Here is a 14,689-nt window from a genome sequence, read left to right as displayed (position 1 = left end):
GAATATCATAGAGCCATTTATTTACGTCAGTAATTCAATTCAAAAAGTGGAAATAACACATTATATAGACCCATTACACACAGAAGAAAGAAGAAATTAAACAAATTAACATATGAAATGTTTTGTTCTAATTATAATGATTATGGCTTACATTTAATGAAGAGCTTTATTGTTTATCGTCTCTTGCACTCTCTAATTTTGCACATGCATTCTAGTTTTTAACTATTTTTATTTTTTATTTTATTGTATTGGTGTTGTTCTGCTGCTGGAAGTGTGATTTCCTGAAGGAAGCTTCCAGAGGGATTAATAAAGTTCCTATCGATCTATCTATCTATACATCTATCCATCTATTCATCCATCCATGACCTAAAATTCAGTGTCTCAAAAAATGTTTAATATTACAAAAGACCAATTTTAAAAAGTATGTTTAATATGTAAATGTTAGCCTCTGAAAAGTATGTCCATCTATATGACTCAATACTTGGTTGGGGCTGTTTGACTTGAACTACTGGAAATTTACTTTTCCATCATATTCTAATGTATTGAGATGCACCTGTAAGTCTTAGCTGACATAAACAAGAACAGGATATATACTAAATGATTCCTGCCTTTTTCTGGTGTCTCCAAACTAAAATAAAGAGTAAAAGCTACCTCCCTGCCCTCCACCTGGGATGTAAACACTTACACCAACCCCAGCTAACCCTCCAACTTCAAATATAATCCTGTCCTGCATGTGCACCATACAGATTGACTAACAGGTAAAGCTTCTGTCTGCAGTTTGATCTTGATGCATGTGGGTTGGTTGGTTGTTTGGTGTGAAAGCAGGAATCCTATAGGACTCACTGTGAAAACGTAGATGTAAACACATAAAACAAATGAGATATAAGATGAGAGGTCACTCACTTGCCCTTGCTGGCCAGGTTGTCCATGCATGTCTTGATGTACTGATTGTAAGAATCAATCTGAACATTGAAAAAGTTGGTCTTTGAGTTCAGGGCGGTGTTGGTCTGCTGCAGCCTCACCAGCTCCGCTTTCCTGCGCTGACGATACCGCCTCTGATTCCTGATGTCCTGTAACACACAAACACATTTGACACGAATTTTATGTACACTTGTACAGCTTAGCGCATAAAAAATATGCTCTTTAGAAGCAAGTTTTGTAAAAAATTAGGGCCGGGACTTTAATGCGTTAATTAAGATGAATTAATTACACAAAAATGAACGCGTTAAAAAAATTGACGCATTTTAATCATACTTATTTTTGCACCGCGGAACGTTTCTCACTGGATGAGTTTCAGGCGGACCGATTATACTGGAGCACCAACTAGCGTTCATGAGTTCAGACAACAACAAACCACAGTGAACATGAAGGAAGAAGCTGATGAGACGCTTTGGTTGGCCCCGTGGATGATGGGACATTTTGTTACAAAAAACCAAAGGATGGAAGCGTCGATAAGAGCATGGTTGTGTTACTATGCAACAAGGAATTCACATATCACTGCAGCACATCGAGCCTCAAGTATCACCTCAATGCAAAACATATAGCAGCTAGCGGCTAGTGTGGTAGCTAGCGTGGATTGTGTTTTACTTAAAAAACCAAAGTATTATAGTTTACAGAAGGTCTACCTACCTATAGGCTACCTTAATGTCTGAAATGTACTATATTTCTAAATATGCTATTGCTACACTTAATGGCAAAAAATGCACTGGTCTGTTGGACTTGAACAAAAATAAACAATATTTTTGTTGCTTGAGCTTATGTATTCAGTCATTATTCAATGGTATACTAAAAATCCATGTGAAAAAAATTACTTCTCACTGTTCTCAGGTCAAATATTTATATGCGATTAAAATGCAATTAATTTCGATTAATTAATTTCAAAGCCTCTAATTAATTAGATGAATTTTTTTAATCGAGTCGTGCATTTTACACGCTCAACCTTAATAGTGTAACTATTGTTTGTACAATATTGTGTATTTTAGCCTTACTGCAGGAGCTGAGCTGGAAATAGCAAGAGCAAATAGAAATACACAATCTGCCAAACAACCAAAACTATTAACAAATAAAGAATGAAAAGTGCATAAAATGTGCTCAACCTGCCCTGAGGGTTAATTTAATTGTCCACTCCTAGAGATGATTTTCTTGTGTTTCTGTACCTTGGCGATGTCGTTGATGAGGTCCTGGTAGCGGTTCTCGGGGTGGACCTTGCCCAGCTCTGCCAGCCGCTGCAGGTTGCTCTTGATCTTGTCCTTCTTGCCCTGCAGCGTCAGGCTGTCGTCCACTACCGGCTTCACCTGCTTCATCTTCTCTGGAGTTTTGGCGTCTCTGATGGCCCGCCGCTGCATCGCACGCTGGTACTCTGCCTCCTGGGATCCACGGGAACAAGAGGGATTATAGTTAGTCTCAGTTGAACAATGCTTCTATAGAAAGAGCTGTGAACCAATCCAAGATTTGACTTCTATTCATGAGAGCATGAACCTTATTTACTCAGCTTTCATTTTGAGGTTACACTTTACAGGTATGCTTATTTTTTTCCCTCAGTGTTTCTGATATCTATATAAATTATCTATTAAGATCATTTGTCCTCACAGTGAATAAAGGTGAGACAAATGTAGCCATCAATCAATTATCAATCAATCAGACTTTATTTGTATAGCACTTTTCATACAAAAGAAATGTAACACAAAGTGATTCACATTCAAAAAAAAAAAATAATAAAAATAATAATAATAATAATAAAACAAGCAAACACCCTCCATCCCACCATCCCATTATAAACAAAGCACAAACTGAGGAAGCTCCATCTCAACGTGAGGAAGCAGTGAGGAAACACTGGAGGCAGCTTAGAAATTAATTAGATAAAATAAATAAGAATAAAGTAAGATAAAATAAAATAAAAACAAAAGTAAATAATAATATTGATAACAATAAAAAAGTATTACAGCTAGATAAAAAATGTTTTATATTAAATAATTAAAAAATAAAGCATGATAATATATATAATATATATATATATACGTTATATATGTTATATATATATATATATATATATATATATATATATAGACTAATAGATAATAGCAAATAAATAAAAGAGAAGATGTTGTAACACTAAGATGCATGAGCAGAAACATATTTAAATGGTTTAAGTAAAAGCCAAATTAAAAAGATAAGTCTTAAGTTTGCTCTTAAAAACATGAACAGCCAGAAATACATCTATCTGGTATTTTAGTGGCATCCTTAGTTATGTCATCTAATATTCCCCATTTACCATAAACACAGCTGCTTCTGTTTAAGAGGATGTTGATGTATGCTGTTAGATGCAAGCTGTCATTTCTTTCTTGAGTGTGTACAAAATAAAGTCAGCTGTTGCTTTTAACAGGCGTGTCCCAGACTGAGAATTCACACAGTTTAAGCGGAATGTGTCTGAAGAAAAACAGCAATACGGAGAGAAACTATCCCTTAGTTTGGTGCTTTCTGTATTTAGAAATAGAACTTTCTGCCTTCAGCTGCTGCTTTCAACAGAGAATCATTCATTAAGTGTTTCGCGCTCTGGTAGTGTTCTTACACGTGCACAAGTCATCTGATTGATAAATGTATTCTTTGATTTTGCAACAGCAGCCTGATGCTGTTATTTAAGGTTTCTAAAGCCACTGATGGTCTCACAGATTTACATACTACAGCTTAGTTTACTGTGGGGATTTATTCACGAAAAGTAAGGAGATCAATTGAAAGCTTTTTATTTTATCTTAGAAGTATAAGCCAAAGTCTGTATTTATAACAGAAAAAAAAATATTAGACCACCCTTTTTCTTCAATTTCTTGTACATTTTAATGCCTGGTACAACTAAAGATACATTTGTTTGGACAAATATAATGATAACAACAAAAATAGCTGATAAGAGTTAAAAATAAGAGCTGATATCTAGACATTTTCCATGGTTTTCTTAATAATGATTTTGGTTATTATCAAGAAAACCATGGAGAATATATCTAGATATCAGCTCTTAGATTAAACTCTTATCAGCTATTTTGTTGTTATCATTGTATTTGTCCAAACAAATGTACCTTTCATTCGTTAGGGTTCGCCTAATAATTTTTTCCATGACTGTAGGTGTTACTATAATGATGGCTTCAAGTTATTAACAAAGTAGTTCTTTTTTTATTTTTTATTGTCGGTCCTAAATCTTATGTCTGACCTGTTCTGTGCCAGCGTTTGAGTCCAGGATCTCAGTCAGAGTCTCTCCAGGCTGGAACCTGATCACATCCACAATCAGCCTCTTGGTGCTGAAAAGAAACATTTAAGAAACTCGTTTAATTTTATCAACAACAACATTAATCTCATTTGTTAACCATGAATCTACTGTGTGAATTTACTTGAGCAGGAGGGTCCGGGCGTCCATCTCAGTGTTGGCCTCCCCGGCCACGTCAAACTTGTTAGTGAGTGTGAGTGACACCTCGGTCTTCCCCATCAGCTCTTTGTTGGGGTCGTCAGGAGGGAGAGGGTTTTCACCTGAAGGACACCCAGAGAGATTATTAGAACGAGATCTCACCTGGCCAGACAGGCTTTGAATTACATAAACCGGGTCTGACTGGAAAGCTGAGACTCTTGTGAATTCAATGAGCCCAGTTTCTTCATGTGGGATCATGTTAGTCATCAGTAGTAGCCAGTTCATTGCAGTGAGGGCATTTCTTGAGTCTCCACTTCAGTGTATAAAATGAGCTGCTGTGACCTTTAGGATAATCACAGCCTCATGAAACTTTAGAACCACAAACTAGAGATCTAGAGCAATTAGAGGATGTGCAGCTATTCTAGTTTGTTCTCAGCAGTTTGAAGAACAAGTGATCATCATCCAATCGCTGAAAATACAGTAATCTCCAAAATGACCAAAGTTTTTGAACCCAAATCTCAGCATTATTGTTCTATGTTGTTCCACAGGTCTTAATATATATTGATGTTATATTCTGGAGTGTTTTTCTGACCATTTTTATCCATTCTCGATGTGAATAAAATTGCATTATTGAGCACCCAATGTGTCTAACAAATGGTATCAAAACCAAAAATTGCTTCAACAACTTCTGGGACACAGTTGAACATGTGCTGGACTTTAGAAAGCATACCCTAATGTTTTGACCCTTTATAAACCATAATAGGCTTCAATAAATAAATAATTCATTCATTAAGTCATTTAAATTAGATATTTGTGACCAGAACAACTTGACACACAGTGCTGAGCTGCATTTCAATTAATCTTCAGGTTCACAGCTTTGAGATGATGTTCACAACTTCTATGTGGCATTTATTTTTGACCTGCTATCTCCTCCTAAACATCCACTGACCACAACCACCAAAAGGTCTTTGAATGGTAAGAGGTTAAGGGTGCCTTTTTCAAATTGTGTGATTTAGTCTAGTTCTGTGGTCTGGAACCACTCTGACAGAGAAAGCCTTGTGCTCCACTCCACTCACCGATGAGGGACTCTACAGTGGGAACCTCGCCCAGGTCCTCCAGCAGCTCGTGGATGGGGTCATTGTGCTCCGGAGCGATGGCATCCTGGTGGTCCAGCAGCAGCTGGAGACAAGACAGGAGACAAGAACACAGTCAGAGAGTTAGTCAAAATGTAGAAGAAATGGCTCTCAAAAACATCTGGAAATTAACAATGTAGGGGCAGAATCATGTGGAACAGAAAGAGGAAGAGTGATGGTGTCTAAACTCACCGTGTGAGTGTTGACTATCTCTCCGATGGAGATGTAGATGACGGGTTTGGTAACGGTGACCAGGTCAGAGTACTGATCCACGTTGAACTTATCTTCCAGTGAGGGAACGTCACACGCTGCCAGGAAGAAACGCCTGCCACGAGAGATGGAGGAGAAAGTCAGACGAGCCAGGAAAATCCTCTGTAACCCACAATCCGGCAGGTTTGAAAGGGAGGTTTTAAATTTTGAACGGCCGTCTAATGCTTCTGTCGGGAAAAGTTTCCAAATCTGAGCTCAAAATAGTGCATTTTTCTATAAAAAACACTTTATTCTACATGTCTTGTTTAAAAAGTCTGCCAAAAATAAAATGTAAAAAAAAAAGTAAATTTTGCACAACTGCGAAGCCATGAATGACTCAGCTGATAAAAATTCAATGAAACTTGGACTGAACTGCAGGCTGTTTACATAGAGCAGAGAGGAGAGGACAAGACAGAATGTAAAAATATAAATAGTGTATGTATAGCATGATGAGCCACCATTTCTGCAGCATTGGTAACACTTGTGGGAACTTGGAAAAATGTATATATTCAACCTTTTTTCTCTCCAAATTTTGGACTTGCCTTTTACTGATTATTTGTATTATAACTGTTATTTTGCACAAAACACATGTTTGAGTTCACCCTACTTCTAACCTTGATTGTGCCATTTGTATTCATAGGTGTGCAAGACTCAGTATACAGTATACTGTATATTACAATTAAAAATGATGCCACAATGAGTAAAATATGACAGCAGCAGAAAAAAAAACCCCAGAAACTGCTCAGGTTTCAGAGACAGCATGAGAGCAAAACTGAGGAGAAACCAGAAATGTAATTAACATTATCCAACAAATCAGTTGTACAACAACCAATACCTGCGTCATATTTCTATAAGGATAAACATCTGACCTGAACTTCTGGTAGGAGGCGCTGAGATATTCGTTGATGGGGTTGAGATGAGCGTTGTCTCCCAGGAACATCTTGTTGGAGGCGGCGTGCTGCAGCATCTTGGCGACAGAACCCAGGTTCCTCCGCTGCTCCGTGGTCAGCTGGCCGCCCGCCGACACCTCAATGATGTCGAAGGCATCAGGCGCCACAATGGCCGGGTTCATGTAGCGGTAATACAAGAGGTTCCCCACGATCTGAAAGGGCAGAATCAAGTCGGTCAGTAAATTAAAATCATTATGACAAAATGTGATATGATTTTTGATTTATGGGCCTTTTTAAGGACTATTCTACGACGGCGTATTAGGGCCAAGTATGAAAAAATAATAATAATACAGATACGGGGGAGGGGGGTAATATTTCGTGAAAAAAACAGAACTCCAAAATTTCGGTACTGTTGCACCTCTTCACTAACGTGTCCGTGCGGTATCCCCTGCTTTCCGGGCTGCGTATTGAGGTTCCTTGACAAATACAAAATACTATTTTTCCGACTTTCTTTCTCCTAAATCTGCTACTTTTTCTCATAGATTTGCCACTTTTGCCCCCTAAATTTGCTATTTTTTCTTGTAGAATTGCCACTTTTTTTCATAAATCTGCAACTTTTTTTCTCACAAATTTGCCACTTTTTTCTCCAAAATCTGCTACTTTCTCCTCTAGACTTGCCACTTTTTCTCACAAATGTAATGTTTTTCTCGTAGATTTGTCACTTTAATATCGTAAATCTGCTACTTTTTTTCCGTGGGTTTGCCACTTTTTCTCATAAATCTGCAACTTTTTTCTCGCAGATTTGCCACTTCAAATCTCGTAAATCTGACTTTTTTCTCGTAGATTTGCCACTTTAATCTCACAAATTTGCAAGTTTTTTCTCAAAATATTACCCCCCTCCCCTGGATCCATATTTTTTTTTTACGCCATCGTACTATTCAGATTAATCATGAGTGAAATAAGTTGAGTTTAAAGGGTTTCATAGGTGCTTGACTTCTGCAAAAAGAGGAAAAGCTGGTGACCATGTCAGGATGCAGCTCGTGCAGGAAGAGAAGAAGAGCCAGAAGAGTCACAGCTCGCCTTTATGTCAGCAGACAGACAGAAGGAGGACACGCCCACCCCGACAGAGAGGCTGCAGCCGGCTGGCAAGGAGGTGAGAGTGGAGCAAGGGAGCAGGAAAAGAGGAAAAAAGAGGGAGAGAAATGTGTGAGAAACAGGGAAGAGAGAGCCGGGCAGAAGATCAGAAAAACACTTTCAATAGAGAGGCAGAGAAGAGCTACAGTTGATTAAAGGGTCAGTTCACCCAGTTTTCAACACTACAAATCCGTCCATAAACATCATTTTTATTTTCATGTATTAAGTGCCACAAGTCAGGGTTTAGATCTTTATTATTATGAAATTAATTTGTAATCAATCAAATTGCCTCACAGCTGATCTGGGTCATGTTTTATTCCAACATAGAAGTCCCAAATGTGCCATCAAATGTGCTGTGTACCGTCAGCTACAGGCAGGTGTATAGGTCGATAGGTGTGCAGAATTAGCTATTAGCAGCCCTGGTTTGCAGTGAAGTTGTGGATGAACAGACAACTCTAAACGGGATTACTGTGACACTGAGCAAAATTTAAAAAAAAGAGGATTCTTGGGCAAGTTCTTCAGCGTCTTTTTTCATTGATTTTGAAGTAGATTTGGGATGTAGTTTAGGTCACATCTAGCTGACATATCAATCAAAGTTTTGTGTAAATTTAGTGATCTGACCCTTTAAAGACTGCGGAGAACTTTAAGCCTACAAATTACAGATGCAAACCTTGAGCAGCTCGTCCTCTGTAGCGTCTGGGAACTTCTCGTGCAGAGTGTCCTTCAGCACCTTGGAGATGAAACGCATCCCGTACCTGAGAGAGAAAAGCCACACCGACAGAGTGAGACAGGCAGGGGAAAAAAAAGAATTGTGTGTTTGAACCAGCTGAGTTTTGTATGTAAAAATGTGATCCATGCAGACAGCGATGTTGAGGATGCAGAGAGGAACGTACGGGATTTTATCCACCGAGACGATGATGGCAGACAGGAACTTGTCTGTGATGGTCTTCATGTTCTTGATGGAAGCTTCCAGTCTCGTCCTCACCTCCTCGTGGGCCATCGCCTGCTCTGGAGTCACGTCATAGGGCAGCTTACTGTGAGAGGACAGAGGAGGAAGAGACACCCATCAATGTTGATCAAAACCTATGAAGACTTTATTCCTTCTTAAAACAAGCAAAAATATTCTGATGAAATCAGGTCAAAACATGTTACTGCCAACAGGGGAAACTAGAATGACTTGAGATTTCTTGAAACCAGCATAAAAAAAAATCAATACTACAAATCATGCTATGAGCTTAAAACTACAGTAGTAAAAATATGTGATATGCATAACTCTTAGACAGTTAAGAAAAGGTGCAATTATACACTTATACAGGTGCATCTCAATAAATTAGAATATGATGGAAAAGTCCATTTGCAGTAGTTCAAGTCAAATAGCCCCAACCAAGTATTGAGTCATATAGATGGACATACTTTTCAGAGGCCAACATTTCCATATTAAACATACATTTTAAAATTGGTCTTTTGAAAATACTCAAACTTTTTGAGACACTGAATTTAAGGTCATTAAATGTAAGCCATAATTATTATAATTAGAAGAAATCAAATAAATTAAAACATGAAATGTTTCATTCAGTGTGTAATGGATCTATATAATGTGTTATTTCCACTTTTTGAATTGAATTACTGACATAAATTAACTTTTCTATGACATTCTAATTTATTGAGATGCACCTGTAGTAAAAGGGGATTTGACAACACAAACCTTCAGACTGTTAAAGAAGATAACAGAAGACAATTTGAAGCAGGGGAGATAATTTCACTGTATCTGCAGGGGGGAATTGACACTAATCTTAATTAATTGGACTATTTTTGCAAGGCTCATTTGCAAAGAAAGGGCCCAATTTTGTGCCAAATTTATTCATATTACATAATTGATATATGTGCAATTTACACAGAAGCACTGAGACACTTTTTGCTTGCCAGTGCAGCTAGTGGTGCATTTCATCCTTTGCAGGAACTTTCAGAATTAACCAGGTTTTTTATCTTATTTGTGCAGATTGTGTGATAACCATGCAATGTTTTTGCAACACTTTGAAAGTTTAATGGTGCATTTGCTTTGCTGACATTGCAGTGATGTTGCAGATTAAATATGGTTAAACTAAAATAAAAAAGACAGCCTCCTCTTGTATAAAGTAGAAACCTCCTTTAGAAACTCTCAGAGGGAGCTGTATTGTCACCATACAGGTACAAGACAACCTTCTCTCAGCTTGTTGGGGGGGAAATATTATAAAACAATGTATGCATTTAATCCAATAGAGTGTGTGGTTAATAAGGTGAAAAGCAGTAATGATCATTCTTGACTTGTGTTGAGCTAAATGTGTGTGTGTTACAAATGAGAGCTGTAACCTGAGATACAGTGAGTGATCACTTTGATGACCAGATTGAAAACTGAAGTAATGTTGGAGTAAAACAAGGTAACATCTTGATATGTTATGAAAGACTTTCAAAAGGATGACTTTGAAGGTTATAATAATTAAAAGTGTGATTATTCTTAAGAAAGGGGAATCTTACACTCATCCAGTGTTAGTAACAACACACAGGAAGTCTTAGTGCCCATATAAGGTCACACAGAAGTTAAAAAAGCTGACACTGCATTGTCCCTATCCAAAAATAAAGTATTCATTCATTCATTCATTCATTCACACCTATAGAAATTGCATAAAAACAACCAGGATGAACTGCAAGCCATCACCTGATTAGCCCAGACGCTACAACAACAATGATAACAGTGTGGTAGAATACAAAGTCATCACCTAAACAGTCTACGAGATACCTCAGTGTTTATAGATACATATTGGTAAAGAGGGGCCTAAGAAAGCCCACTAATGAGAGAACGGGAAAAGGAAGATTAAGCATATAAGCTGATGTTTCATCGCTGTATATTCAGTCTCCTGTGGTTGCAACCAGAAACTCACTGAGTTTTGATCTCTTGACCTTTGCAAGAATAAAACTCTGCTGCATGAACCTCTTAATGAATCTCCTGCTACATTTTTGATTCTATCATTTTTGAGTCTTAGTGTCTGGGAAGACTTTGGTGGTTGTGTTGTTGGCAAGTTGGGAGGCTCTCTGCCCGTCTCATCTGGCCTCGGGGCTTTGAAGGTGTCTAATTTGCCACTACAAGCTCACCTGGCCTCTCCGGTCTGCGTCTCCATCTGGTTCACCCAGCTCTTGTAGATGTCAACTGGGTCAGTCTTGATGTTTAGCGTTTTGTCATCCATGATCTCCTTGACGACCGGAGCGAGGATCTGCCGCAGCGCGTTCTGTCCTCTCGCTCCTCTGTGGAAACTCACCACCATCTTTATGACGGTCGGGTTCCCTGTCACAATCTCCTTCATCTGGTCCACTTTAGACCTGCGGACGGACGTTAAAACACATTTAAACAACGCCCCATCTGATTTTAAAACTGTGGTAAAAAATTATTGTTGAGCGGTTCTCACTTGATCTCCTCCTGCAGGGCGGTTTTGAAGAGCTTGGCCAGCAGGTACTCCTCTCTCTGGTTGGAGGCGTAGTTATACAGGGTGAAGATCACAGAGTCCATGAACTTGGTGGATTTATTCTGCGGCATCTGGAAGATCAGCTTGGCGAGATACGTGGGGTTGGTCTGAAAGGAAGCAGGAGTATGGTTAAACCCCCTGATGTTCTTCAAGTTTTTTTTAGTTTTTTTCCCTTTCAGGGACTCATTCTAAAGCTGTAGAGAAAATACTGATATCATAAGAAAACTAGAAGATCTGAGGAAACCATTAGCCATGATATCATGTCAGGAAGGGGATGAAATAACGCACCAAAGATAACGCAATTTAGATTTTGCATTTGAATGAAAATGGGCTCAACATGCACACCTGCTTTACGATGATGAAATGCAGTTTCAAGCAAAATCCACACTCTTTTCACATGCATTATTTTCGCCAATTGCACATGATTATTTCTGCACCCTGGGGTCCTAAACAGTCTGTGAGTTGCATAAATTAGATATCACTGGAAGGCTGAGACTCTTGTGGATTCAATTAATTTCATTTATGTGTGATGATGTTAGTCGCTTCATTGCAGTGAGAGCATTTCTGACTTTATACAACTTAATAGCTTTACTTAAATGATTAATAGAGTCATTTTTATTAGAGATGTATAACCAGAACAACTGAGCTGCATCTCAGATTCATCTTCAGGCTCTCAGCTTTCCGATGATGTTCACCACTTCTACAGTCATGGAAAAAAATTATAAGACCACCATTGTTTTGATATATTGTAGCTAATATCTAGACATTTTCCATGGTTTTCTTGATAATAACCAAAATCATTATCAAGAAAACCATGGACAATGTCTAGATATCAGCTCTTAAATTAAACTCTTATGAGCTATTTTTGTTGTTATCATTATATTTGTTCAAACAAATGTACCTTTAGTTGTACCAGGAATGAAAATGAACAAGAAAGCAAGGAGAAAACAAGGGTGGTCTAATATTTTTTTCCATGACTGTATGTGGCATTTATTGTTGACCTGCTATCTCCCCTAAACATCCACAGTAACGTTACCTGTAACAGGTAGAAGAGGAACTGGTAGGCTTCCAGTTTGATCCTCTTCTCCTTGCTCAGGGCCTTCAGGCCACCCCGCTGCTTGTTCATCATCATCATGTTGGACAGCTGACCCTTGTTCTTCTTGGTCAGCTTCTTGCTGTGGGACACGACCTCCTGCAGCGTGATCTTGTTCTTCACCAGCAGGCCGATCTTGATGTCCATCAGGTTGAGGTCGTTCTCCAGCTGCTGGTTGGAGCGGATGTTGGTGATCACCTCCTCGCGGAGCCGCATCAGCTCCAGCTCCTCCTGGAAGTCCTGGTCGCTGTGGTCCAGCAGGTGGACGAACTTCCTCACCACGGCCATCGGAGGATCTTCAGCGCTGACTGTAAGAGGGAAGGACATGTTGAGAGTCAAGCAAAAGATGGAGAACAAGCAATAAAGAAGTGTTTAGGGTACAGGCCTGTCACCATAACATATTTTTAGGACGATATATTTTCCCAGAAACTATCACGATAAACGATAGTATCGTTGTATTGATGTTGTTTTAGTTTTATAACAAATATTAGAGCATAATAAGTACATCCTTTTCCACAGCAATGAATTTTTAAATCTCGAGAGTATTAAAAATTGGAATTGAAATGTGGAAAAGAAATATTAAAATATACGAGATAAATAAAACATAAGTTAATAAACCACAACCAAAACAAATAAAATAGACTTTCAGGCTCTGTTAACCCATTTAGGCCTAAAACGTCTGTAAAAAATGCCTGTAAAAACTATGGGTGATTTTAAAATCACCCCCTAAAACCTGAAGTTTTTCTGGAAATTCAACAGAAGTGTCAACGCTTCTACTAAATAATAGATTTTTCAGCCTCTGTAGCAGATAGAAATGAAATTCAAAAAGTATTTGAGAGCTTATAGCTGTTTATTTGTCCAAACCTTCAATAAAGTTTTTTTTAAAAATCTACATGTTGCATTGCGACACTCCCACACACATTCTGATGCATTTCATTGGCCAAGAGACTGAAAATAACAAAAACTACAAATACTACAAAACGACGTATCCACTTTCCCGGTTTTAATGGTAGAATAACGCAACAGCGCCCCCGAGTTAAATGGTAGAAATGCGGTAATGCTTTCCCGGCTTAAATGGGTTAATAAAACATTGCACTGAGATAAACCTAATGTATTATATTTTATTATTAAAATAACATATAAATAGCTGGAATGGCTGCTTGGCAAATTTTTTTTTGGGGCAATTCGTACTGCCTGCCAAACATTTGCAGCATTACTTAAAACACAAAAAAGCATAAAAAGACAATATATTGAGTCCAGAAAAAAACTATCGTGTCCATTTTTACATATCAAACGATAAGTCGATGTAGTCTTTATCTTGATAGGCCTATTGTAGGGGTCGTACTCACTCAGCGTCTTGTAGTCGTCTCTGGCCTTGTTGGCTCTAATGAAAGCCTGAATCTTCACCACATCTTTGATCTGCAGCAGAACACAAGCAATCACTCAGCTGATCAATAGTCTTCATTACAACCAGAAGCACAGGAATCCACTGTGAGTTAAAGAGGAAATGAGTCCACTCGTGTCAGATTGCTAAATGATCCGTCTGCAGGGCTCAAAACCCACAGGGCTCGCACTGAATGTCAGGGGAAATTAATGCACCGTGATTTAAAGCTTTTATTACACGGTGCTGCAATTTGTTTACTTTAAACCCAAATTTTTGTGACAGGCAATTTACAATCCATTGTCATGGTTCTTACAAACTCAATTTTATACAACAGGGTTTGAGGCGCTGGACACTCACGTGGTCTTGGAAGTACTTCAGACGATCCTTGTACTTCTTACGAGCCTGGTGCATCCGGACCATGGACTGGATCTGAGAGAGACAAGAACAAATCCTTTAGACTGTATTATATGTCATTTTTGTTCTAAATCAAAACAAAAACAAAAGTGTTCATTGTCCAGAGGTTTTAAAATAGAGCCGAATTATCTCCCCTGGTAAGGTCCCCCCTTCTCCAAAACAAATGGATCATCTGCTAAAAACCAGTGAAAACAGTTTCACATTAAAAATCAGTGTTTCTCCAATGCGGTTTGGTGAGCCAGCTTGCTGCTCAGCTTGTTTCTCTGATATCTTAAGATCCAGACATCTTTGGCTAGGGTGAATTCTGCCTCATCTTGCGCTCGACTCACTCTGATCCAGTTAAAAGTAGTGTACAGAGACTTTGCAAATCCAATATTCATTAAATTTACCCCAATTCTGATCCACAATGTGATCGCTGTCACACTGCAGAGGCAGACCTTTCACATATGTTTTATGAAGGGCCGGGACTCGATTAAAAAAATTAATCTAATTAATTAGAGGCTTT

At 38.4% G+C, this 14,689-nt stretch overlaps 1 protein-coding gene across 1 annotated transcript in view; it reads right to left on the bottom strand.

Moving 5' to 3' along the window:
* Positions 1-14,689, bottom strand: part of iqgap1 (IQ motif containing GTPase activating protein 1) — a 100,623-nt gene that overhangs the window by 8,383 nt on the left and 77,551 nt on the right. The window contains exons 21-34 of the mRNA XM_059348274.1: positions 14,128-14,199; positions 13,736-13,805; positions 12,330-12,694; positions 11,237-11,400; positions 10,926-11,150; positions 8,690-8,830; positions 8,467-8,551; positions 6,642-6,874; positions 5,716-5,848; positions 5,467-5,569; positions 4,377-4,512; positions 4,199-4,286; positions 2,157-2,366; positions 904-1,070 (exon numbers count right to left, since the gene is read on the bottom strand). Of these exons, the coding sequence (XP_059204257.1) occupies positions 904-1,070; positions 2,157-2,366; positions 4,199-4,286; positions 4,377-4,512; positions 5,467-5,569; positions 5,716-5,848; positions 6,642-6,874; positions 8,467-8,551; positions 8,690-8,830; positions 10,926-11,150; positions 11,237-11,400; positions 12,330-12,694; positions 13,736-13,805; positions 14,128-14,199 (2,192 nt within the window). The remainder of the gene's footprint in view (positions 1-903; positions 1,071-2,156; positions 2,367-4,198; positions 4,287-4,376; positions 4,513-5,466; positions 5,570-5,715; positions 5,849-6,641; positions 6,875-8,466; positions 8,552-8,689; positions 8,831-10,925; positions 11,151-11,236; positions 11,401-12,329; positions 12,695-13,735; positions 13,806-14,127; positions 14,200-14,689) is intronic.

The sequence above is a fragment of the Centropristis striata genome, chromosome 2 (genome assembly GCF_030273125.1).
Source record: "Centropristis striata isolate RG_2023a ecotype Rhode Island chromosome 2, C.striata_1.0, whole genome shotgun sequence".
Classification (NCBI taxonomy): Eukaryota; Metazoa; Chordata; class Actinopteri; order Perciformes; family Serranidae; genus Centropristis; species Centropristis striata.
This window is presented reverse-complemented; position numbering and strand designations above follow the sequence as displayed.